The following is a 27,317-nucleotide window of genomic DNA, read 5'->3' on the forward strand; positions in this document are numbered from 1 at the left end:
GGCAGGTTCTTGCCTGCCCCTACACCAAGATGCCCAAGAGGAAGGTCAGCTCCACTGAGGGGTCAGCAAAGGAGGAGCCCAAGAGGAGATCGGGGAGGTTGTCAGCTAAACCAGCTCCTGCAAAAGTGGAAGCTAAGCCAAAGAGCATATTAAAAAGCAGAGGCATTACTTTGTCAACAAAGGTCCGTGTAGTCAAGGCTGTGGTTTTTCCAGTAGTCATGTATGAATGTGAGAGTTGGACTATAAAGAAAGCTGAGCACCGAAGAATTGATGCTTTTGAACTATGGTGTTGGAGAAGACTCTTGAGAGTCCCTTGGACTGCAAGGAGATCCAACCAGTCCATCCTAAAGGAGATCAGCCCTGGGTGTTCTTTGAAAGGACTGATGTTGAAGCTGAAACTCCAAAACCTTGGCCACCTGATGCGAAGAGCCTTCTCATTTGAAAAGACCCTGATGCTGGGAAAGATTGACAGCAGGAGAAGAAGGGGACGACAGAAGATGAGATGGTTGGATGGCATGAGTGGATGGACCAACTGGATGGACATGAGTTTCGATAGGCTCCAGGAGTTGGTGATAGACAGGGAGGCCTGGCATGCTGCGGTTCATGGGGTTGCAAAGAGTCAGACACGACTGAGCGACTGAACTGAACTGAATTGAAGCCAAAATGGCGGCAGGAAAGGTTAAATCTTCAGACAAAAAAGTGCAAACAAAAGGGAAAAGAGGAGCAAGGAGAAAACAGGTGAAAGTGGCCAACCAAGAGACTAAAGAAGACTTACCTGCAGAAAATGGAGAGACTAAAAACGAGGAGAGCCCAGCCTCTGATGAAGCAGAAAATAAAGAAGCCAAGTCTGATTAATACCACACACCCAGTCTTGTCAGTGGGCCCTATTTCCCTTCTTGTACAATCCTGAGGAATATTTTTATCAACTATTTTGTAAATGCAAGTTTTTTAGTAGCTCTATAAAAAATTTTTAAAGGAGGGAATCCCACCTCATCCCATTTTTTAAGTGTAAATTCTTTTTTTTTTAAGAAGTGAAATCATTTTCTGGTTGTTTATTTTTTGGTGTAACCAGAAAATAGTGGGATATTGAATATGGGAGGCTTTGATTGTCTTGGATCCTATAATACAAAAGCATACTAAATGGCAATTTGGAGTCAGTTGTGCTTTTAATGCCTTGAACACTTTAAATTCTCTTCCCATATTGTTTTGGTAGAATTGTTTCCTACAGCAAACCACTCTTTGATCTTGGCTCTCCTGGTCAGGATTTTGTGCACACTAAAACATCTATGGTCCTGGTAGTCCAGTTTTCCTAGTAACTTCGTTAATGTGCTGTGAATGATTGACAGTTTGAGTATGTAGTGTATATGATATTAAATTGTGAATTAGTGGGACTTATGATGTAACAGAATATCAATATTTGAATATAATTTATACTTGATATCCTGTTAAGAAAAATTTGCTCCAAATTTTAAGCTGAAAAGTCACAGAGCAACTATTAAGAATCACAACTACATGATTTTTTAGATTTTTGGTACAAATGTGAAGAATTGTGTACAAACTGAAATGTCTATATAGTGATCCTCAAAACAACCAATAAAATCTCAGTTATAAAAAAAATGGCAATTTCCAAGGAGTGTGTAATTGATCAGTGTGCCCTCAATGGGAGTAACAGGCAAATGTTTAAATAATAAATTACGGTTTTCAATCATAAAGCTATCCAATGATTGTCACTATAATTCTCTCACCCTTTCTATCTGTGGTAGTGAGTCTGGTACACTTCTATGAGGTTCACCTACTGTTGACGTTGTCCTTTTTTGCCAAAACTAGGTATTTCATTGTTATGAAAATATATTTGAAAGTTTAGGTGATACAAACTAGAGGTGATAGAAAAGATAAAAAGTACAGTTACTATCGTATGTAGGTTTGTGTGTCTCATCTGTATTGTTCATTATGTCTGTTACCTTGTGATAATCTATAACTTCTAGACAAGCAATGTTTTCCCATATAAAGTAGGATAATAAAAAAGCATTTTATTGATCAAACCACTTATAAGAAATGTACACTGACTTGTAAAATTGTTGTAGTTATTTATTTAATCATATATCAATATTATTGGTTAACTAGGGGAACTTCTCCTGGGAGATTTTTTTTTTTTTTAATGATCTTCCTTGGATAATTATACAACGCTCATTTAATTGCTATTGAGTAACCCAATGTCCCCAAGATCTTCCCAGACTCAACAAATTTTATCTTGGCTGATTAGGGAAAACTACTTGTTATCTTTCACACTGAAGATGTTTTTTTCTCCGAAATGTATAATGGGAAGAGTCTTCTTGAATGGGTACATGAACTGCGAAAGATGACAGTCAGTGGCTGCCTCCTGCCGCTATCATGTAGGATCTCAATGGCAAGTGGGAGGAAATTGTATGAACTATGTAATGAAGACGGAGAAGTTGATGGCACCCCACTCCAGTACTCTTGCCTGGAAAATCCCATGGACGGAGGAGCCTGGTGGGCTGCAGTCCATGGGGTCGCTAAGAGTCAGACACGACTGAGTGACTTCACTTTCACTTTTCACTTTCATGCATTGGAGAAGGAAATGGCAACCCACTCCAGTGTTCTTGCCTGGAGAATCCCAGGGACAGAGGAGCCTAGTGGGCTGCCATCTATGCGGTCGCATGGAGTCGGACACAACTGAAGCGACTTAGCAGCAGTAGCAGCAGCATGTAATGAAGAATTACATATTCAGTCTTATTTAGAGAAAGAGAGAAAGAAACTTTTCCTACTTTAGAAGAGTTGGATTTTTCTCTTCCAGAAAGTCCTTGGTTAAATCACCACCACAGAAAAGCTCACTAAGCTTAATTAGGGTAAGTGGGGAGAGAAATTATGCTGTTTTAAAAACATTTGATAAGATTTCCAATTTAAAGAATTTGCATAAAAGCTTCTGGCTTTTATACCAATTTTCTTTTCTTCAAAGTTTGAGATGTATATTAAATCCTAATTGATTTCACATGAAAATGGGTATTTGTGTTTTTAATTTCTGTCCCCCAAATTCATAAATTCATTTTAACAAACATTTGTTAAGAACCTAGGAGATACCTTATGAGGCAGCTATATGGATAAAAAGCTTTTGTTTTAAGATTTAAAACAGAATGAATTCAATTTTGCATATTGCTTGATATGGGAGTAAAATCCAGTGGAAATCCCCACAGATTAGCTAAATTTGTAAATTTGAAGCTGCAAAAGATGAAGGGGCCATAAAAAATAGAATTCTTAGTTAGGTGTGCAGAATTAGTAACTTAAGTCATAGAGGCAGAGGATATATGGGGGAAGGGAATTCCATTAGAGAATGTTGTTTATAAATGCAGGAAGAAAGGAGGAAAAGAATGGAAATTGCACTGGGGCAAATGCTAGTGAAAAATTTAAGAGAATTATATCTGAAGGCAAAGGGCAGGTCTGATATAGAAGGCATTAACCTGCCATAGAGAATTCAAGTAGACAAATAATTTAGAAAAGACCATTGGTTTAAAAACTAAGAACCCATTAGTGTGCTTGACAGACATTTTCTTAGTAGAAATGCATTTGTAAAAAGACACTAATTTTGTTAGATAGGAAAACAAACATCCACATGTGGTCATCAAAGTCTCTTTGGAACAACATCAAATGTTTACAGATTTTTTTTCTGTGCTAAATCTGAGAAAAGTCACTAGGGATATGAACATAAAAATAACACAATTTCCCCCCTCTTGGAGTGGTTTAACATTTTAAATGCATAAGAACTGGAGCTTCTGTAAGATGAGGGATAGGATATGGACAATTCATATAGTCACATAGTCATTTGTGAATATTAATGATTGAACATAAAACTAAGAAATGGGTCCATTTAAAAGCATCACTCCATAGGAAATGATAGAATTTGGAATCAAAAACACAGATGAAAAATATGGTACCTGCAATGAAAGAGGGAGAATGCTGTTTCTGGGGAGGAGTGGAAAAAGGAAAATAATGATTGGGATACAAGTTTTTAGTTGAAAGAAATTTTGCATTTTAAAATATAAGATCAGAAGATTTATATAGCAGAGTGAAAATGGATAACAGGATTGAACCTTTGCAGCTTAACTAAGAAAAGGAATAAGAGTTATAAAACCTTCATTTTCTATGAACCCTTGGATGAAGGAGGCAATAATTTCTTGCTGATTCCCAACCCCCTTTCCAGCATCCTGATTTGTAAAGGGAAGTCCATCTGGCTTCATTCAACCATTTTTCTCAGGATTTTCTTCTGAGACTTCTGCAGTTTTTTTGCCTTGACACAGAAGGAGACAAAGTAATTGAGAGTATAAACGCTGGAGGCAAATTGCCCTTGAAATAAATTTTATACCAAATTGGATAAACAGGAAAGTTAGAATAATTATGAGACTTATATACTAACTTTTTAATTGTGTGATGTTTATCTTAGCAATATATATCTGCAATACTGTTTAAAAACATACTCACTATGGCTTCTAATACTTAATATTTTATTTTCACAGTTGATATCAAGAAAATAAGAAGAAATGATCAATGATAGCTACTTTGGTTTCCTGGGTGGCCTCAACTGGAGATGATTATCTATGGAGTTGTCTTTTTCTTCTACACTATTGCCTTGATAGGAAATATTGCCATCATCCTGCTGCCATTACTAGAGGAACGTCTCCAAATTCCTATGTACTTCTTCCTCAGAAATTTGGCCATCTTGGATCTCTGTTATACCACAAATATAGTCCCACAGATGTTGGTCAATGTTTGGGGTAAAGACAAAAAAATCTCTTTCAGTGGTTGTGCCTTTCATCTTTTCACTGATGTGACATTATGCACAGTTGAATGTATGCTCCTGGGGTGTGATGTCCAATGACAGATTCAATGCTGTCTGCAAGCCTCTACATTATATGACAATAATGAACCCTCAACTCTGTCGAGGCCTAGTGACCATGACCTGGATAATTGGTATCATTAATTGCACGATCCTCTCTCCCTATGCTATGAGTCTTCCTCGATGTGAAAACCACCTGGATCACTATTTCTGTGAGATATCTGCAATGGTCAAAATTGCATGTGTGGACACCAAAGTCATGGAAGAAATCTTATTTGCATCGTGTTTTTTCATTTTCCTCTCACCACTTCTTCTCATTCTGGTTTCATATAGCTTCATTGCTGTAGCTGTGCTCAAGATCAAGTGTGCAGCAGGGAGACAAAAAGCATTTGGGACCTGTTCCTCTTATCTCATTGTGGTATCCATCTTCTATGGGACTGTTATCTACATGTACATACAACCAGGAAACAGTCCATCTCAGGATGAGGGTAAACTACTCAATATCTTTTACTCTATTGTTACTCACAGCTTGAACCCACTGCTCTATCAGTTCAGTTCAGTTCAGTTCAGTTGCTCAGTCATGTCCTACTCTTTGCGACCCCATGAATCACAGCATGCCAGGCCTCCCTGTCCTTCACCAACTCCTGAAGTTCACTCAAACTCATGTCCATCGAATCAGTGATGCCATCCAGCCATCTCATCCTCTGTCTGATCTATACACTAAGGAATAAGGAGTTCAAGGGGGCCATGAAGAGGCTGATTAGAAAAGAAAAACTTTCTGTAGAAACAATAGGACACTAACATCTTTTCACAAGGCATTTCCAATAAAGAAATTGGCCCCATGTAACCTTTAGTTCATTGTGAAATTATTTTAGTAGCAGCCTTTACCTAAAAATGAAAATAATGCCTAGAAAATGTGCTTATATTTTAATGTCAGTATCCTATAATGCCAAGTTGATTCTCAACTAATCAAAGTCACTAACTAATGGCCAACAGGCACAAGAAAAGATGCTCAATATCATCAATCATTAGAGAAATCCAAATCAAAATTACAGTGAGGTATCACCTCACAACAGTCAGAATGGCTGTCATTTAAAAGTCTACAGATAATAAATGCTGAAAAGGCTGTGGAGAAAAAGGAACCCTCCTACATTGTTGGTGAGAATGTTAGTTGGAGCAGCCAGTATGGAAATCAGTATGGAGGTTCCTTTAAAAGCTAAAGATAGAGTTACTACACAATCTTGAAACCCCATTCCTTGGCATGGGAGAAAACTCTACTTAAAAAAGATATATGCACCCCAATGCTCATAGCAGCACAACTTACAATAGCCAAGACATGGAACTGTACGTACCTTCCAGATGTTCAAGCTGGATTTAGAAAAGGCAGAGGAACCAGAGATCAAATTGTCAACATCCGTTGGATCATCGAAAAAGCTAGAGAGTTCCAGAAAAATATCTACGTCTGCTATCATGGCATCTGGTCCCATCACTTCATGGCAAATAGATGGGGAAACAGTGGAAACAGTGTCAGACTTTATTTTTCTGGGCTCCAAAATCACTGCTGATGGTGACTGCAGCCACGAAATTAAAAGACGCTTACTCCTTGGAAGGAAAGTTATGACCAACCTAGATAGCATATTCAAAAGCAGAGACATTACTTTGCCAACAAAGGTTCGTCTAGTCAAGGCTATGGTTTTTCCTGTGGTCATGCATGGATGTGAGAGTTGGACTGTGAAGAAGGCTGAGCACCAAAGAATTGATGCTTTTGAACTGTGGTGTTGGAGAAGACTCTTGAGAGTCCCTTGGACTGCAAGGAGATCCAACCAGTCCATTCTGAAGGAGATCAGCCCTGGGATTTCTTTGGAAGGAATGATCCTAAGCTGAAACTCCAGTACTTTGGCCACCTCATGTGAAGAGTTGACTCATTGGAAAAGACTCTGATGCTGGGAGGGATTGGGGGCAAGAGGAGAAGGGGATGACAGAGGATGAGGTGGCTAGATGGCATCACTGACTTGATAGACGTGAGTCAGAGTGAACTCCGGGAGTTGGTGATGGACAGGGAGGCTTGGCCTGCTGCAATTCATGGGGTCACAAAGAGTCGGACACGACTGAGCAACTGAACTGAACTGAACTGATACCTCCTAGTGTTAATTGAATTGAGACCCTCTCTTGAAGACAGCATTTCAACCACAACTCCCTTATGAGGAAATAATCCCACACTCACTACTTTAGAAAGTGGTATTTGAGCTATTGGCTTTATTCTATTTCTAGATCATTCCTTTTGCTCCTATTTTTAAAATACATGGATTCATTTGAACCTCATGTCATTTTGGCTGAGCAACTATCTAGACTAGAACTTTCCACAGTGTGATCCTAAGCAGCCTGCATCAGAATCACCCATGGTTTTATTTAAAATGCCCATCCCAGGGCACAATCAAATGCTTTTAATCAGAAATTCTGAGTATGAAACACAAGTACTTTAATTTTTAACACGTATACCATGTGAATCTTATGAATTCTAAAGCCTGAGGAACCATGTACCTTCTTCCCTTCATACTGCTGTCATTTACTGGTATCATGACCTCTCTCCACATGCATTTACATTTTGGCATCAGATGCACAACTTTTCACTTACTAAAAGACCTGGTATCATTGCAGCCTATGTCAAAAGTAAGATGAACTTTTAAATATGCCGGCATCCCTGTTTGCATCTCCAAGGTAGATACCACTTTTCATTTCAGGTACTCATTACTGTGTCCACATCATAAACCTCAACATTCCCTAGAGCTGCTCCAGCTTTACTATCTTAATGCAATATGTCACAAAACGACCTCTGTCCTTTTAGATTCCTTCCCATTTGCTTCCTTTAATCTTAGAATAGAGTGGAAAGATAACAAATGCTTATACAACCATTGTTCTCTTATCAACAGTGAGAAATGTATTTTTTTTTATCGTGCTCCTTTTATTACACTCAGTAAACCATCCTTAGTATGAAATGAATGGTTAGATATATAAATATAAGACATAACATGAGAAAATCTAGGGCAAAAATCCTCATTTTAATCCAAGACCACAAATATCAGCTCCAGTTAGTCTTCATCAGCAACTTACCCATTTTTTTTTCTTACACAAAGACAAGCTTGATAATTTAACTCTTCCTAGTTGGTGGTTAAGGCTCTAGAATGTCCTTACCTTTTTTAAAGATCATTTTAAAACCAAAGCACTAATTTGACACAGTAAAAGCACAATACAAAGATCCAAATTTCAAATCTGGCTTTTGCTAGATAGAGTTTAAGAATAAAGAAACATTCTTCCCTTTCTTGATAATAATTTAAAATATAAATAATTGTATTAAGTCCCAAGACCCATTGAATAGAGAATGTGAAAGTTTCTGGTATAAAAACTACCTTAGAAGTCTGATAGTCATTTCATTCTACAGAGGGACAGAGACTGGATTTTGTTTGCTTTCTGTAATTACTTCACAATCTCCCTCCATTTCAACATTGAGATTCACAAATGAACTGGATGCCAGCGTTTCTGGTTGATCGGACTGAACAACGGAATCAGCCTGCAGCTTATTTTGTTGGTATTGTCTTTCTGCTTCTTCTGACATTCTATTTTCTTCTTCTTCTTCTTCCTCCTTCTTCATCCGGTAATACTCATCAATTGCATACTGGTATTTTGGGGTGCTGATGCCCAAAACAGATGCAATCTTCTCTCCAAGAAAGTCACAAACTGAGAGGGTGGATGTGGCAGCACGAAGCATGTGAAACCATAAGTAGGGGCCCCAGGTAAGTTTTGTCGGATCAACAGGAGGCAGAACGTCTTTCTTCTCCAGGCTGTCCACTTCATCTTCGTCTGTGCTGTACTCTTCCATTGTTTCACCGCTAACAAAGTGGATGACTCTCCTTGGGACTTTCTTCTTTTTTCCTATGACTCCCAGTTCTACATTTTCAAAGCCTCTTTCATTACTCATCTGCTGTGCCGATTCCCTGAACGCCGAGGCGGCCGCAGCTCCCGAGGCATTCACGGCTTCTCCCTCCTCACAGCTCGCTGGCTCCCGCTCCATCGCTGTCGACGCCACAGGACTGCTGGCGCGGCAGGTCCCGCCTAGCGCCAGGCCGAGAAATGTATTGTTATTTCTTACAAGTTTAGTGTCGGTTTGAGTAACTTAATGCTTTTTTAAGGAGGGAGGTGGGAGAAGGGTTCAGGATGAGAAACACATGTACACCCGTCGCGGATTCATGTTGATGTATGGCAAAACCAATATAATATTGTAAAGTAATTATCCTCCAATTAAAATAAATAAATTTATATTTAAAAAAAAGATCACAAATAATAATTCATTTTAAAAATTTGATATGAAATCTCCAAATCAGAAACAAGTGGTACAGTTCATTAGTATAGGAAAATGGGATGGAATAGGGCCTCATACTAATTCCATCTCCTCATGCAATAGGCATCAGCAGATGGGAGGTATAGTTGATTAGACAATCTTACAGGAGAATCAAGTTTATACCCTTGATTTCAGTGAAACAAACTAGAGTAGTGAACACTTATAAGTGGTAGATAAAAATCATCAATAAATAAATTTTGGTGGATAATATGCAAAAGTCAAAAGGCATGAGGCATGGTAATCAGACCAAAGCAGGAGTTGAAGAGCAAGTGTCTCCCCGTTAAGATGATAAATTAAAAATATTTTGGTTAATATCTCTATATAGCTTTGGACAATAAACTCCATGATGTTAGTGATTTTTTGTGTCTTGAAAAGTGAAAGTTGCTCAGTCATGTCTGACTCTTTGCAACCCTATGGACTATCAGTTCAGTTCAGTCGCTCAGTCGTGTCCAACTCTTTGCGACCCCATGAATCGCAGCACACCAGGCCTCCCTGTCCATCACCAACTCCCGGAGTTCACCCAGACTCACATCCATCGAGTCAGTGATGCCATCCAGCCATCTCATCCTCTGTCGTCCCCTTCTCCTCTTGCCCCCAATCCCTCCCAGTATCAGAGTCTTTTCCAATGACAATGGACTATACAGTCCATGAAATTCTCCAGGCCAGAATACTGGAGTGGGTAGCCTTTCCTTTCTCCAAGGGTATTCCCAATCCAGGGATCGAACCCAGGTCTCCCACATTGTAGGCAGATTTTTTACAAATTGAGACACAAGGGACTTATCTACCATTACATACCCAGAATCTAGTGCAAAATAGATGACTAGTAAAAAAAAAAAAATGAATGAATAAGAATTGGATTTGATAAAAAGAAAGCCATTTCATTATGACAGAGACTCAGAATGAGGAAAAATGAAGTCAGTTCCTATCATTGGAGGCCCAGAATATTGGAGCTCAAACTAAGAAACTTGGATACAGGTTTGTAGAGCAGTAGCACCAGACAGCAGTAAGTACTGACCTCTGCTTGGCAAACACTGGTGCAATGGGGATTTCTAGGCACATCACACATCAACAAAGGACAGACTGAAGCAAGAAGGCAGAAGTAACTCAAAACTAGACCAACTGATTAGATTACTTAAGTATTTCTTGAACACTCTCTAAAAATGTTAGGAGCCTTGTTGGGACTAGATGTTTAGATGGAAGTAATAGTTGGGAAATAGAAACACTATAGTGGAGGAAAATAGAACAAAGGAAAGAGAAATCATGGAAAGGCATGAAATGTTATACTTAGTCTTTTATTTTGCAAGTTTGTGTTTCTTTTGTTGCCCCAATTCAACTATATTATGTGCTATTTAATATGACTAATAAATATATTCATTTCTACCATATACTGTGCCTAAACCAGCACCATGAAGCAAATAAGGCTTAATCAATGATTGATGAATAGGACTGAAATCTCAGCTTGAGCAAACTGCAGCTCCTTTTCTACTACTCTAAGGTTGGGAGGTATATCTTCAGCTTTTTATGATAAAGTTATTTTCTTTCTCAGGTTAAGCAAACATCCAATATATGTCAACATCTTTAGTTATTCTGAATATTCCAGGTCCTCCTCCCCAGCCTTATTAGTGCCCCCTTTACCTCCTTGTTCCTTAGAGTATAGATGAGTGGGTTAAGAGTCGGGGTTACAACAGTGTAGAAAAGAGTGAGAAACTTGCCCTGTTCATGAGCATAGCGACTCTTGGGTTGAAGATAAACAGCTGTGACAGTGCCATAGAAGAGAGACACTACAAGAAGATGAGAAGTGCAGGTGCCAAATGCTTTCTTCTTCCCTGCAGTTGACTATTCTCAGCACAGCTTTAGCAATAGCAACGTAAGAGGAAAGGATAATAATCAAGGGCACCACCAGGAGTATAATACCAGCTATGAGTATCTGGATTTCAATGTCGGTGGTGTCTGCACTAGAGACCTGAATGAGGGCTGGAACTTCACACACAATGTCATCCACCCTCTGGTGGGAGCAGAAAGGTAACCGGAGGGTAGCAGGAGACTGAATCAGAGACTGAATCAGGCCAGTCCCCCATGCTAGGACGGCCAGCTGTAGACAAAGTTTTGGGTGCATGAGAGTGGTATATTGGAGTGGATGACACACTGCCACACAGCGGTCCACAGCCATGACCACAAGCAGGACACATTCAGTGGTCCCAAGCCACAAGAAGATATAGAGTTGAATGGCACAGCCAGTGTAGCTGATGGTCTTCTCTGGACCCCAGAAATTAACCAACATTTGTGGAACACAGCTGCTGGTGAAACAGAGATCTAGCAGAGATAGGTTAGAAAGAAAGTAATACATCGGGCTGTGGAGTTTTGGATCCTTCAAGGAGACAAGAATTATGACCACATTTCCTGTAATAGTTAAGCAATAAGAGATCAGAATTACTGAAAAGAGCATCCTCTCCAAATATGGCTTGTCAGAGAAGCCTAGAAGGATGAAATCACTGTGGCTGTCATTGCAGATTGTGAACATAGCTTCTAGAGCAATCGTTTCTTTAGGGAATGGTTCAAAAGAAGTTGCTCAAAGGCCTGTGAGGTTCCAGTACAGAAACAGGAGGAGGGGCAGTATGAATTATTTGATTCCTTTTTACTCAAGAATGAGAGTTTTGCATCCTTATTTTGGGAAAACAATACAAGATTTAGTGATCTGTTTTAATCTTAGATACTCATCACTCTGTTTTTCTTCCTCCTTTACATCTTCTTCATATGTTGCATTTTTAGAACTCTGCATTAGAAACAATATTTAAAATAAATATTAAACATATGTATTAGTAAAATTAACTTTATTACATATTATAATATCATTTCATCTTTGCTCTCAAAGATCATACATTTATAACATTTATCATAAAGTTTTGATACACCTTAAAGTTCAATCGTATTCTCTTTCAACTTCTTTATTCACTTTGTGCTCTTATTTCTGTGTCTTTGTATTGCAATTTGTGTGAATACCTTGCTCCCATACCTCAATCTTCATTCTTCCTTTTCCCTTTCTCTTCCTCATTCAGCCTTCCTACCACTCTCTTGATTTCTGAGCTTGAATTCTTCCTCAAATCCCTTGCATTCCTATACACTAACAATGAGAAAACAGAAAGAGAAATTAAGGAAACAATCCCATTCGCCATTGCAACGAAAAGTATAAAATACTTAGGAATATATCTACCTAAAGAAAAAAAGACCTATATGTAGAAAACTATAAAATACTGGTGAAAGAAATCAAAGAGGACACTAATAGATGGAGAAATATACTGTGTTCATGGATCAGAAGAATAAATATAGTGAAAATGAGTATACTACCCAAAGCAATCTATAGATTCAATGCAATCCCTATCAAGCTACCAGTGGTATTTTTCAGAGAATTAGAAAAAATAATTTCACAGTTTGTATGAAAATACAAAGAACCTTGAAGCCAAAGCCATCTTGAAAAGAAGAATGGAACTGGAGGAATCAACCTGCCTGACTTCAGGCTCTACTACAAAGCCACAGTCATCAAGAAAGTATGGTACTGGCACAGACAGAAATATAGATCAATGAAACAAAACAGAAATCCCAGAGATAAATCCACGCACCTATGGAAACCTTATCTTTGACAAAGGAGGCAAGAATATACAATGGATTAAAGACAATCTCTTTAACAAATGGTGCTGGGAAAACTGGTCAAACACTTGTAAAAGAATGAAACTACAACACTTTCTAACACATATACAAAACAAACTCAAAATGTATTAAAGATCTAAGCGTATGACCGGAAACTATAAAACTCCTAGAGGAAAACATAGGCAAAACACTCTCTGACAAGACCACAGCAGGATCCTCTATGACCCACCTTCTAGAATATTAGACATAAAAGCAAAAATAAACAAATGGGACCTAATTAAAATTAAAAGCTTCTGCACAACAAAGGAAATTATAAGCAAAGTGAAAAGACAGCCTTCAGAATGGGAGAAAATAATAGCAAATGAAGCAACTGACAAAGAATTAATCTCAAAAATATACAAACAATTCCTACAGCTCAATTCCAGAAAAATAAAAGACCAAATCAAAAAGTGGGCCAAAGAACTAAACAGACAGTTCTCCAAAGAAGACATACAGATGGCTAACAAACACATGAAAAGATGATCAACATCACTCATTATCAGAGAAATGCAAATCAAAACCACAATAAGGTACCATTTCACACCAGTCAGAATGGCTGCTATCTAAAGTCTACAAGCAATAAATGCTGGAGAGGGTGTGGAGAAAAGGGAACCCTCTTACTCTGTTGGTGGAAATGCAACTAGTACAGCCACTATGGAGAACAGTGTGGAGATTCCTTAAAAACCTGGAAACAGAGGAGGAGCTAAGATGGCGGAGGAGTAGGATGGGGAGAACACTTTCTCCCCCACAAATTCATCAAAAGAACATTTAAACACCGAGTAAATTCCACAAAACAACTTCTGAAAGCCGGCAGAGGACATCAGGCACCCAGAAAAGCAACCTAAGTCTTCGAAAGGAGAGAGAAGAAATACAGCTCCACTCACCAGAACACCGACGCAAGCTTTCCTAACCAAGAAACCTTGACAAGCCACCTGTACAAACCCACACAGAGCGAGGAAACGCCACAATAAAGAGAACTCCACAAACTGCCAGAATACAGAAAGGACACCCCAAACTCAGCAATTTAAACAAGATGAAGAGACAGAGGAATACCCAGCAGATAAAGGAACAGGATAAAAGCCCACCAAACCAAACTAAAGAGGAAGAGATAGGGAATCTACCTGATAAAGAATTCCGAATAATGATAGTGAAATTGATCCAAAATCTTGAAATCAAAATGGAATCACAGATAAATAGCTTGGAGACTAAGATCGAGAAGATGCAAGAAAGGTTTAACAAGGACCTAGAAGAAATAAAAGAGAGTCAATATAAAATGAATAATGCAATAAATGAAATTAAAAACACTCTGGAGGCAACAAATAGTAGAATAACAGAGGCAGAAGATAGGATTAGTGAATTAGAAGATAGAATGGTAGAAATAAATGAATCAGAGAGGATAAAAGAAAAACAAATTAAAAGAAATGAGGACAATCTCAGAGACCTCCAGGACAATATTAAACACTACAACATTCGAATCATAGGGGTCCCAGAAGAACAAGACAAAAAGAAAGACCATGAGAAAATACTTGAGGAGATAATAGTTGAAAACTTCCCTAAAATGGGAAAGGAAATAATCACCCAAGTCCAAGAAACCCAGAGAGTCCCAAACAGGATAAACCCAAGGCGAAACACCCCAAGACACATATTAATCAAATTAACAAAGATCAAACACAAAGAACAAATATTAAAAGCAGCAAGGGAAAAACAACAAATAACACACAAGGGAATTCCCATTAGGATAACAGCTGATCTTTCAATAGAAACTCTTCAAGCCAGGAGGGAATGGCAAGACATACTTAGAGGGATGAAAGAAAATAACCTACAGCCCAGATTATTGTACCCAGCAAGGATCTCATTCAAATATGAAGGAGAAATCAAAAGCTTCTCAGACAAGCAAAAGCTGAGAGAATTCAGCACCACCAAACCAGCTCTCCAACAAATACTAAAGGATATTCTCTAGACAGGAAACACAAAAACGGTGTATAAACTCGAACCCAAAACAATAAAGTAAATGGCAACGGGATCATACTTATCAGTAATTACCTTAAATGTAAATGTGTTGAATGTCCCAACCAAAAGACAAAGACTGGCTGAATGGATACAAAAACAAGACCCCTACATATGTTGTATACAAGAGACCCACCTCAAAACAGGGGACACATACAGACTGAAAGTGAAGGGCTGGAAAAAGATTTTCCATGCAAATAGGGACCAAAAGAAAGCAGGAGTAGCAATACTTATATCAGATAAAATAGACTTTAAAACAAAGGCTGTGAAAAGAGACAAAGACGGTCACTACCTAATGATCAAAGGATCAATCCAAGAAGAAGATATAACAATTATAAATATATATGCACCCAACACGAGAGCACTGCAATATGTAAGACAAATGCTAACAAGTATGAAAGGAGAAATTAACAATAACACAATAATAGTGGGAGACTTTAATACCCCACTCACACCTATGGATAGATCAACTAAACAGAAAATTAACAAGGAAACACAAACGTTAAACGATACAATAGACCAGTTAGACCTAATTGATATCTATAGGACATTTCATCCCAAAACAATGAATTTCACCTTTTTCTCAAGCGCACATGGAACCTTCTCCAGGATAGATCACATCCTGGGCCATAAATCTAGCCTTGGTAAATTCAAAAAAATAGAAATCATTCCAAGCATCTTTTCTGACCACAATGCAATAAGATTAGATCTCAATTACAGGAGAAAAACTATCTAAAATTCCAACATATGGAGGCTGAACAACACGCTGCTGAATAACCAACAAATCACAGAAGAAGTCAAAAAAGAAATCAAAATTTGCATGGAAACTAATGAAAATGAAAACACAACAACTCAAAACCTGTGGGACACTTTAAAAGCTGTCCTAAGGGGGAAAGTTCATTGCTATACAGGCATACCTAAAGAAACAAGAAAAAAGTCAAATAAATAACCTAACCCTACACCTAAAGCAACTAGAAAAGGAAGAAATGAGGAACCCCAGGGTTAGTAGAAGGAAAGAAATCTTAAAAATTAGGGCAGAAATAAATGCAAAAGAAACAAAAGAGACCATAGCAAAAATCAACAAAGCCAAAAGCTGGTTCTTTGAAAGGATAAATAACATTGACAAACCATTAGCCAGACTCATCAAGAAACAAAGGGAGAAAAATCAAATCAATAAAATTAGAAATGAAAATGGAGAGATCACAACAGACAACACAGAAATACAAACGATCATAAGAGACTACTATCAACAATTATATGCCAATAAAATGGACAACATGGCAGAAATGGACAAATTCTTAGAAAAGTACAACTTTCTAAAACTGGAACAGGAAGAAATAGAAAACCTTAACAGACCCATCACAAGCACGGAAATTGAAACTGTAATCAAAAATCTTCCAGCAAACAAAAGCCCAGGTCCAGATGGCTTCACAGCTGAATTCTACCAAAAATTTAGAGAAGAGCTAACACCTATCCTGCTCAAACTCTTCCAGAAAATTGCAGAGGAAGGTAAACTTCCAAACTCATTCTATGAGGCCACCATCACCCTAATACCAAAACCTGACAAAGATCCCACAAAAAAAGAAAACTACAGGCCAATATCACTGATGAACATAGATGCAAAAATCCTTAACAAAATTCTAGCAATCAGAATCGAACAACACATTAAAAAGATCATACACCATGACCAAGTGGGCTTTATCCCAGGGATGCAAGGATTCTTCAATATCCGCAAATCAATCAATGTAATACACCACATTAAAAAATTGAAAAACAAAAACCATATGATTATCTCAATAGATGCAGAGAAAACCTTTGACAAAATTCAACATCCATTTATAATAAGAACTCTCCAGAAAGCAGGAATATAAGAAACATACCTCAACATAATAAAAGCTATATATGACAAACCCACAGCAAACATTATCCTCAATGGTGGAAAATTGAAAGCATTTCCTCTAAAGTCAGGAACAAGACAACGGTGCCCACTTTCACCATTACTATTCAACATAGTTTTGGAAGTTCTGGCCACAGCAATCAGAGCAGAAAAAGAAATAAAAGGAATCCAAATTGGAAAAGAAGTAAAACTCTCACTGTTTGCAGATGACATGATCCTCTACATAGAAAACCCTAAAGACTCCACCAGAAAATTACTAGAACTAATCAATGATTATAGTAAAGTTGCAGGATATAAAATCAACACACAAAAATCCCTTGCATTCCTATACACTAATAATGAGAAAACTGAAAGAGAAATTAAGGAAACAATTCCATTCACCATTGCAACAGAAAGAATAAAATACTTAGGAATATATCTACCTAAAGAAATTAAAGACCTATATATAGAAAACTATAAAACACTGGTGAAAGAAATCAAAGAGGACACTAATAGATGGAGAAATATACCATGTTCATGGATTGGAAGAATCAATATAGTGAAAATGAGTATACTACCCAAAGCAATTTATAGATTCAATGCAATCCCTATCAAGCTACCAACGGTATTCTTCACAGAGCTAGAACAAATAATTTCACAATTTGTATGGAAATACAAAAAACCTCGAATAGCCAAAGCGATCTTGAGAAAGAAGAATGGAACTGGAGGAATCTACCTGACTTCAGGCTCTATTACAAAGTCACAGTTATCAAGACAGTATGGTACTGGCACAAAGACAGAAATATTGATCAATGGAACAAAATAGAAAGCCCAGAGATAAATCCACACCCCTATGGATACCTTATCTTTGACAAAGGAGGCAAGAATATACAATGGATTAAAGACAATCTCTTTAACAAGTGGTGCTGGGGAAACTGGTCAACCACTTGTAAAAGAATGAAACTAGAACACTTTCTAACACCTTACACAAAAATAAACTCAAAATGGATTAAAGATCTAAACATAAGACCAGAAACTATAAAACTCCTAGAGGAGAACATAGGCAAAACACTCTCCGACATACATCATAGCAGGATCCTCTATGACCCACCTCCCAGAACATTGGAAATAAAAGCAAAAATAAACAAATGGGACCTAATTAAACTTAAAAGCTTCTGCACAACAAAGGAAACTATTAGCAAGGTGAAAAGACAGCCTTCAGAATGGGAGAAAATAATAGCAAATGAAGCAACGGACAAACAACTAATCTCAAAAAAATACAAGCAACTCCTACAGCTCAACTCCAGAAAAATAAATGACCCAATCAAAAAATGGGCCAAAGAACTAAATAGACATTTCTCCAAAGAAGACATACAGATGGCTAACAAGCACATGAAAAGATGCTCAACATCACTCATTATCAGCGAAATGCAAATCAAAACCACTATGAGGTACCATTTCACACCAGTCAGAATGGCTGCGATCCAAAAGTCTACAAGCAATAAATGCTGGAGAGGGTGTGGAGAAAAGGGAACCCTCTTACACTGTTGGTGGGAATGCAAACTAGTACAGCCACTATGGAGAACAGTGTGGAGATTCCTTAAAAAACTGGAAATAGAACTGCCTTATGATCCAGCAATCCCACTGCTGGGCATACACACTGAGGAAACCAGAAGGGAAAGAGACACGTGTACCCCAATGTTCATCGCAGCACTGTTTATAATAGCCAGGACATGGAAGCAACCTAGATGCCCATCAGCAGATGAATGGATAAGAAAGCTGTGGTACATATACACAATGGAGTGTTACTCAGCCATTAAAAAGAATGCATTTGAATCAGTTCTAATGAGATGGATGAAACTGGAACCTATTATACAGAGTGAAGTAAGCCAGAAAGAAAAACCCCAATACAGTATACTAACACATATATATGGAATTTAGAAAGATGGTAACAATAACCCTGTGTACGAGACTGCAAAAGAGACACCGATGTATAGATCAGTCTTATGGACTCTGTGGGAGAGGGAGAGGGTGGGAAGATTTGGCAGAATAGCATTGAAACATGTATAATATCATGTATGAAATGAGTCGCCAGTCCAGGTTCGATGCACGGTACTGGATGCTTGGGGCTGGTGCACTGGGACGACCCGGAGGGAGGGTGGGGAAGGGAGGAGGGAGGAGGGTTCAGGATGGGGAGCGCGGGTATACCTGTGGCGGATTCATTTCGATATTTGGCAAAACTAACACAATATTGTAAAGTTTAAAAATAAAATAAAAAAAAAAAAAAACACAAAAACCTGGAAACAGAACTGCCATATGACACAGCAATCCCACTGCTGGGCATACACACTGAGGAAACAAGAATTGAAAGAGACATGTGTACTCCAATGTTCATCGCAGCACTGTTTATAATAGCCAGGACATGGAAGCACCTAGATGTCCATCAGCAGATGAATGGATAAGAAAGCTGTGGTATATATACACAATGGAGTATTACTCAGCCATTAAATGGAATATTTGAATCAGTTCTAATGAGGTGGATGAAACTGGAGCCTATTGTACAGAGTGAAATAAGCCAGAAAGAAAAACAACAATACAGTATCAGTTCAGTTCAGTCGCAGTAGTGTCTGACTCTTTGCAACCCCATGAATCGCAGCACGCCAGGCCTCCCTGTCCATCATCAACTCCCAGAGTTCACTCAAACTCATGTCCAACAAGTCGGTGATGCCATCCAGTCATCTCTTCCTCTGTCGACCCCTTATCCTCCTGCCCCCAACCCCTCCCAGCATCAGAGTATTTTCCAATGAGTCAACTCTTCACATGAGGTGGCCAAAGTATTGGAGTTTCAGCTTTAGCATCAGTCCTCCCAATGAAAACCCAGGACTGATTTTCTTTAGAATGGACTGGTTAGATCTCCTTGCAGTCCAAGGGACTCTCAAGAGTCTTCTCCTCACCACAGTTCAAAAACATCAATTCTTCGGTGCTCAGCTTTCTTCACAGTCCAACTCTCATCCATACTTGACCACTGGAAAAACCATAGCCTTGACTAGACAGACCTTTGTTGGCAAAGTAATGTCTCTGCTTTTGAATATGCTATCTAGGTTGGTCATTTGGGAAAACCAATACAATATTGTAAAGTAAAATAAATAAATAAATATTTTAAAAAAGAGAATACTTCATGGTTTGTGATCTAAGGAGGTTGTTTAAACTTACATTCTTATCTTAGTTTTTCCTTAGATTATATGTTTGAAAAATGGAGGGGAGGTAGGGGAATCTTAGAACCTATCTATGCTTGTTGAGAAACTAAATGTGAAGGAGTTCCTGGCCCATAGTAACTCCTCAACGTTTGTTACTTATCATAAGCCTGATGAAGATACTGTTCAATTGATTTTTCCAGGGACAAAACATCAAAATATAGGAGCAAACTTTTATAGACAGTATTAGTTATATACTTCCCAGGTGGCACTAGTGGTAAAGAATCAACCTACCAATGCAGGAGACATAAGAGACACTGTTTTGAGTCCTAAGTTGGGAAAATCCCCTAGAGGAGGGCATGGCGATCCACTCCAGTATTCTTGCCTGAAGAACACCACGGGCAGAGGAGCCTGGTAGGCTACAGTCCATAGGGTCGCACAGAGTTGGACATGACTGAAGCTACTTAGCACACACACACATAAGTTATATCACTTAGAAAAAAGAAATGTCATATATCTACATTTCTTCCTTGCAAAGAACTGAAAAGTAATTGTACCCACTTCTCACCACTTTAAATTATCAGTCTTTATATTGCAGTATAGACATATCTATTTTTAACATGCTTTTCTTCCTATAAAACCTGAGATTACACAACAAGTTTGAAATATGTACTATTATTTATCTGTCCAGTAGATTAAAAATGATTTGTGGAAATATTCTTTCCACTCAATCACTGGCAGTATTTTCTTAACATCCAAAAGAAAGATGGCATCCATAGTTCCTTTTCCTTCTTCTCCATTTTTCTGTTGTTAATTTTTTTACTTCTGTATTCTCTTCCTTCACTTTCCTGTTTCTCTGTTTCCTTCCAATTTTCCTATTCATATATCATAACAAGATCTATCAGTTCTTCAACTTTTATATAGCATTTTTTACAATTCCAAGCATTTTCACTTACAATAAGTTTTTGCCAAGGGAGTCTTCCAACAAGACTCCTTGAAGGAAAATAATCAATGATTTGAAAAGCATTTTACAAATTTATGGCCTTCAGTGACTCCTTGAACTGCATATCCTTCCAAGAAATGTAAACTCTTGGGCTTCCTTCTCTCACCCAAATCAATGTTTCATAAAACCTTACTTATGCCAACATTTAAATTAAAATATTCCTTTCCCAGAACAGTTTTCAGTTTACCAAATACTAGAGAACTAAACACGGAGAAGGTGATGGCACCCCACTCCAGTACTCTTGCCTGGAAAATCCCATGGATGGAGGAGCCGGGTAGGCTGCAGTCCATGGAGTTGCTCAGAGTCGGACAGGACTGAGCAACTTCACTTTCACTTTTCACCTTCATGCATTGGAGAAGGAAATGGCAACCCACTCCAGTATTCTTGCTTGGAGAATCCCAGGGACAGGGGAGCCTAGTGGGCTGCCATCTATGGGGTCGCACAGAGTCAGACACAACTGAAGTGACTTAGCAGCAGCAGCAGCAGCAGAGAACTAAACCAAATTATCAAAACTCTGATGGGAAATTCCAGATGTTTCCATCACTTTATTCATAATTTATTCCTTATTTACCAAGTCATTCTACAAATATAAATTTAAGAAAATGTACATATAATCAATGGATTAAAATAAATTTTAATTAGAGATCCATAGATGAAACTGACATTGAAAATCAGGAGCAGCAGCATATCTCTGCTTGACTGAGTTCTTCTCAGGTAACTACCAATTTTCTAAATAAATTAGCTTATTTAATCCTCACCAAAAAATTATCAGATGGTTAAATATTCCTGGGTTATCTTCCTATATTTTATCAGCAGTCATGCTTTGTTTTTTATCATTTTAAATAATTCTAAAAATGATAATGTGAACTAGAGAAAATCAAAAGCTTGGGAATATCATTGAAACATTTAAATTCATATAAAAATAATACATTGCATGAAATGGAACACTCAAGCTAGAATTCTAAGAAAAAATATGACATTATCTGATATCTACAATCTATTATATAGTCACAGGGGTGAATTCTTAATCTCAGTCTAATGCAGTTTCAACAATGTAATGATATCATGCAACATTTTACATCAGTATATGTTTAGGGATTACCTGGTAGCTCAGTCAGTAAAGAATTTAACTGCAGTGCAAGAGACCTGGGTTCAATCCCTGCATCAGGAAGAGCCCCTGAAGAAGGAAATAGCAACCCACTCCAGTATTCATGCCTGGAAAATCTCATGGACAGAGGAACCTGTCCATGGCTACAGCCCATGGGGTCACAAGAGTCGGACATGACTTAGCAAATGAACCACCAGCACATATTTTTGCTTTTACACAGCTTGCTGGAAGATATATCCTGAATATTTTAGTCCTATTGATTTTTATCTATCCACCCTACTCTTACCCACCTATCATGATCACATTTGACTTTATCTAAACACTAAAAGTAGATTTATTTAAAGTTCTCACAATCAGTAGTTCTCATGCTTACAGTATATTAATCTACAAGAAACTCACAAGCACAACTATTTTGAAGGGGCTTAAGATGCAAAAGGATCTCTCATGTCTCATATTTTTATTTTTATTAGATTTTCTTCTTTTTTTTTATATTTTTACAATGACATGTATTTTAGAAAGTCCGCATATACTCTCTGATCCTCTGTTCTATTTTCTGTGCCATTGTTCCTTTATTTTATGTAAAATTTTGCAAATTAGAGTTGAAATGTTAGCACTTTGATTATGATTCTGAGCTCAATGCTTAGTAGAAGAAATTAGTTGAAGTTTTAAAGAATCTCAGAGTCTTACAGATTTTCCCATCTCCAAAATCAAAATACCTTTTATTCCAATCTGTGACTATTATCCACTTCCAGTAACTTTCGGTTTGTGTTCTTTGTATAAAGCTAGATTGTTTCACTATATGTATATATCTACCTATATTTGTATCTACATATTGGTATCTTCATGAATCAACCTTTTTTCTCTAAGCTCCTGTTTAATTACAGATCATTGGAAGAGGTATATCCCCTGACCAATCCTTATTCTTGGGTAAGAGGAGAGAGTCTTGGTTTAGCTCATATTCACTATGCAAAATATTACAAGAATTTTCTACTTCTGTTGAGACTGTCCTCTTCTCACAAACATCAATTTTGTCTGTACTTTTCCTTTAGCTCATTTCCTCTTCTCAAAATAGCATCTAGAGGAGATCCTGTGGAGAGCCAATGCATCCCAATTAATGTGGTTACAAATATGGAATACAATATTTACATCTCACCTTCTAAAACAGATACCTCTGGTGAAGTATATCTCAATGCACAGCCCACCTCTGATTTCAGCAGAACTTTAGGGGACAGTTTTGTGTGAACTCAGATTCATCTCATCTACGCTGACAGTGTCTTAGCTCAAGCGTGCTGCATATGCTTTCCTGGTTGGCCCCAAGGCCTTGTATAACACTGTGGGAGTCTAATTGGCACAAAGACAAATGCTGCCCCAAAACGCAAGAGATTTAATGACCCTAGAGGAAACTTTCAAACAAGGGAGAATGGTAGCAAGTGGATAAGTGTTCCAGCAAACCTTCCTTCATGTGAAAAAATCTTATGTGTTTTCCAGGAAGTCCCGGGAGAACTGATCACCCATTACACACAACCTGACTAATATGCCCTTATATTCTCTGTTTTTCTTACCTGTCTCATTTTTCCTGTCCTTCACTCATTATTCTTGAAACCAATTATTTGAATCTAATTTCTATTCTCAAGTTCTGCTTTCTAGAGGACCTAAATGTAATTAGTCTGGAAGCAGGATTTGAAAGCGGACTCTTAGAAGAGTATTCAGGAAATAATTCACTCACCAGTCAAATTGTGACAAACCTTTCACAGGTAGGGATAAGTGGCATAGCGGTAACTCAACATGTGCTAACATCACTACTACTAATAGTCTTACATGTTGTGGTTTGGCATACCATACAGGTAGAAGGAGAAGCATTGAAGTACATCTAGCCCTTGAAAAATATGAGGGTAATGATACTTAGATAATTGTCAACATTGCTGGCTTTCATTGACTATCTTGGAAGCCTTGAATAAAAAGAGAGTAGTATGCTCCAGTCAGTCAGCCAGTTACTAGCCTAAGGGTATGGTTCTCAAACTGTTGGTGAAAATGCAGATTTGTGGGCCACACATCCAGAGTTTATGATTCCCTAGGTTTGGGGTAAGGCCCAAGAATTGGCATTTCTAATAAAGTCCTAGTTGATCATAATGAAGCAAGTCCAGGGAGCAACTTTCAAAATCAATAACTAGGGAATGCTACAAAAGCAAGTAAACTTCCACGGAAGCACTTAAAGAGATTCTCATATCCTACATAGGAAAGAGGGTTGAAAACCAGACCCAGGACTTGGTTATAAGACTGACAGGACTGAAAAGAAGAAAAAATGCACATCTCAACAGACTGTTTATATTAAAGTCAGGACTCTAAGAGGGATGAAGCCAGACCTTGCCACCTAAGATGGTGGATATATGTATAATTGCACCTCAAAATGTGAACTTCCTTTCAGATTTCTCTGAATCATTAAAACTGACAAAATCAGTCTTCTCCCTCTTGTTAGAGGAAATAAAACTCCACTTGCCAGAGATCATGTAAACATGTTCCTTGCAAGATGTTTCAGACCTTCTCACAGTGTCTCATTGTCCTTACTCAACAACTCTAGAGCAATAACTATGACCCCTACTATAAGAGAAAATAGATTATTCTAAAATCTGTTGTACCTGGCTAACACATACCATCAGTAACCTCTCTTAGAGCAGAAACAGAATACAAATCTGGGTATGGAAAAGTTTATAGACATTGGAACACTTTTGCAGTGCTTAGGAATTCAATTTCTTGAAAGGAATGCTGGATTCAGTTCTAATATATTAGTACTACAGGGATGTAGTATAAAACTTTCATAGATTTATATGTACAGTGAATGTGATAAATAATAAATAATAAAGTGTAAAGAATAATAAAGTGTAACAGGGCTCAGAGTTAGGAATGTTAGAATGGATTTATGATGTACCAAAAGAGAATCAATCATCTAACCACACTTCCTGTGATGTCCCAGAGGACACACTATATTAAGTGAGTAGAGAATGTATCGGTAAAGGGACAAAGTATCTTTGGGAAGCTTAATGTCCTCTGCAGGCCAAGGCTAACAATAGAAGATGTTTTCAAGAAACTGAGATCCCTACTGAGAATGTGAATGATAAAATTTCAAATGAGCAGAGGTGACATGGCAGCTCTTCAATACCTGCACCCAGCTACAATTAACATAATGGATAGCAGGGCTGGCTCAGCACTAATAGTGTCTTAATCCACAAATATCTATGGTGATGGCTATTAGATTATAATTTCCTAGGTTTGAGACATACATAGAGACAATTACAAAGTTGGTGGTGTTGATTTTCCAAAAATATTATGTTGGTGAAATGGAAATGGGAACTGCAATAAAAATAATGATCCTTCACCCAGGTCTCATATCTAAGTCTGTGCTCAAACCTAGATTCTATCACTTAAAGGGAATGGCAGGTCCCTTAAGAAAGAACTTTGAAATGCCATTTCAAGAATACACAATAAATATTCTACTTAGCATTTCCCCAATGCACCCTAGGGCTTCCCTTGTGGCTCAGATGGTAAAGAATCCTCCTGCAATGTGAGAGATGTGGGTTCAATCACTGGGTTGGGAAGACACTGGAGAAGGGAAAGGCTACCCTGCCCAGTATTCTGACCTGGGGAATTCACAATTAGTCCAGAAGGCTTACGGACTTACTCCATGTTTCACCTCAAAACAATGAATTTCACATTTTTCTCAAGTGCACATGGAACATTCTCCAGGATAGATCATATCCTGGGCCTAACTCTAGCCTTAGTAAATTTTTAAAAACTGAAATTATTTCAAGCATCATTTCTGATCACAATGCAGTAAGATTAGATGTCAACTACAGGAAAGAAACTATCAAAAATACAAACATGTGGAGGCTAAATAAAAAGCTTCTGAAAAAACAACAAATCACGGAAGAAGTAAAAAGGGAAATCAAAATATGCATAGAAACAAATGAAAATCAAAACACAACAACCCAAAACCTAAAAAAAGTAAAAGCAATGCTAAGGGGAAGGTTCATAGCAATACAAGCTTACTTCAAAAAACAAGAGAAAAATCAAATAAATAATCTAACGTTACACCTAAAGCAACTAGAAAAAGAAGAAATGAAGAACCCCTGGGTTAATAGAAGGAAAGAAATAATAAAAATTAGGGCAGAAATAAATGAAAAAGAAACAAAGGAGACCATAGCTAAAATCAACAAAACTAAAAGCTGGTTCTTTGAGAAGATGAATAAAATAGACAAACCATTAGCCAGACTCATCAAGAAAAAAGGGAGAAGAATCAAATCAACAAAATTAGAAGTCAAAATGGAGAAATCACAACAGAAAACACAGAAATACAAAGAATCACAAGAGACTACTATCAGCAACTATATGCCAGTAAAATGGACAACTTGGAAGAAATGGATGAATTCTTAGAAAACTATAATCTTCCAAAACTGAACCAGGAAGAAATAGAAAATCTTAACACACCCATCACAAGCACAGAAAGCAAAAGTGTAACCAAAAATCTTCCAACAAACAAAGCCCAGGACCAGATGGCTTCACAGCTGAATTCTACCAAAAATTTAGAGAAGAGCTAACACCTATTCTACTCAAACTCTTCCAGAAAATTGCAGAGGAGGGTAAACCCCCAAACTCATTCTACGAGGCCACCATCACCCTAATACCAAAACCTGACAAAGATCCCACAAAAAAAGAAAACTACAGGCCAACATCACTGATGAACATAGATGCAAAAATCCTTAACAAAATTCTAGCAAACAGAATTCAAAAACATATTAAAAAGATCATACATCATGACTAAGTGGGCTTTATCCCAGGGATGCAAGGATTCTTCAGTATTCACAAATCAATCAATATGATACACCACATTAAGAAATTGAAGGATAAAAACCATATGATTATCTCAACAGATGCAGAGAAAGCCTTTGACAAAATTCAACATCCGTTTATGATAAAAACTCTCCAGAGAGCAGGCATCAAAGGAACATACTTCAACATAATAAAAGCCATATATGATAAAGCCAGAGCAAATATGATTCTCAATGGTGAAAAATTGAAAGCATTTCCCCTAAAGTCAGGAACAAGACAAGGGTGCCCACTCTCACCACTACTATTCAACATAGTTTTGGAAATTTTAGCCACAGTAATCAAAGAAAAGGAAATAAAAGGAATCCAGATCGGAAAA

General features: G+C 37.7%; 1 protein-coding gene and 2 pseudogenes across 1 annotated transcript; 1 reads left to right on the plus strand and 2 right to left on the minus strand.

Moving 5' to 3' along the window:
- Positions 4,568-5,477, plus strand: OR2U6P (olfactory receptor family 2 subfamily U member 6, pseudogene; annotated as a pseudogene).
- On the minus strand, positions 7,887-8,947 carry LOC509155 (protein FAM177A1). The gene has a single exon (XM_002697428.6). It carries the CDS (start codon positions 8,916-8,918, stop codon positions 8,283-8,285), a length of 636 nt encoding a protein of 211 aa, XP_002697474.2. The 5' UTR covers positions 8,919-8,947; the 3' UTR covers positions 7,887-8,282.
- Positions 10,824-11,766, minus strand: OR2H4P (olfactory receptor family 2 subfamily H member 4, pseudogene; annotated as a pseudogene).

The sequence above is a fragment of the Bos taurus genome, chromosome 23, assembly GCF_002263795.3.
Source record: "Bos taurus isolate L1 Dominette 01449 registration number 42190680 breed Hereford chromosome 23, ARS-UCD2.0, whole genome shotgun sequence".
Taxonomy (NCBI): domain Eukaryota; kingdom Metazoa; phylum Chordata; class Mammalia; order Artiodactyla; family Bovidae; genus Bos; species Bos taurus.

Bases quoted from the DNA above. Each gene is read 5' to 3' on its own strand.
- LOC509155 (XM_002697428.6), bottom strand. From the start codon at position 8,918: ATGGAGCGGGAGCCAGCGAGCTGTGAGGAGGGAGAAGCCGTGAATGCC.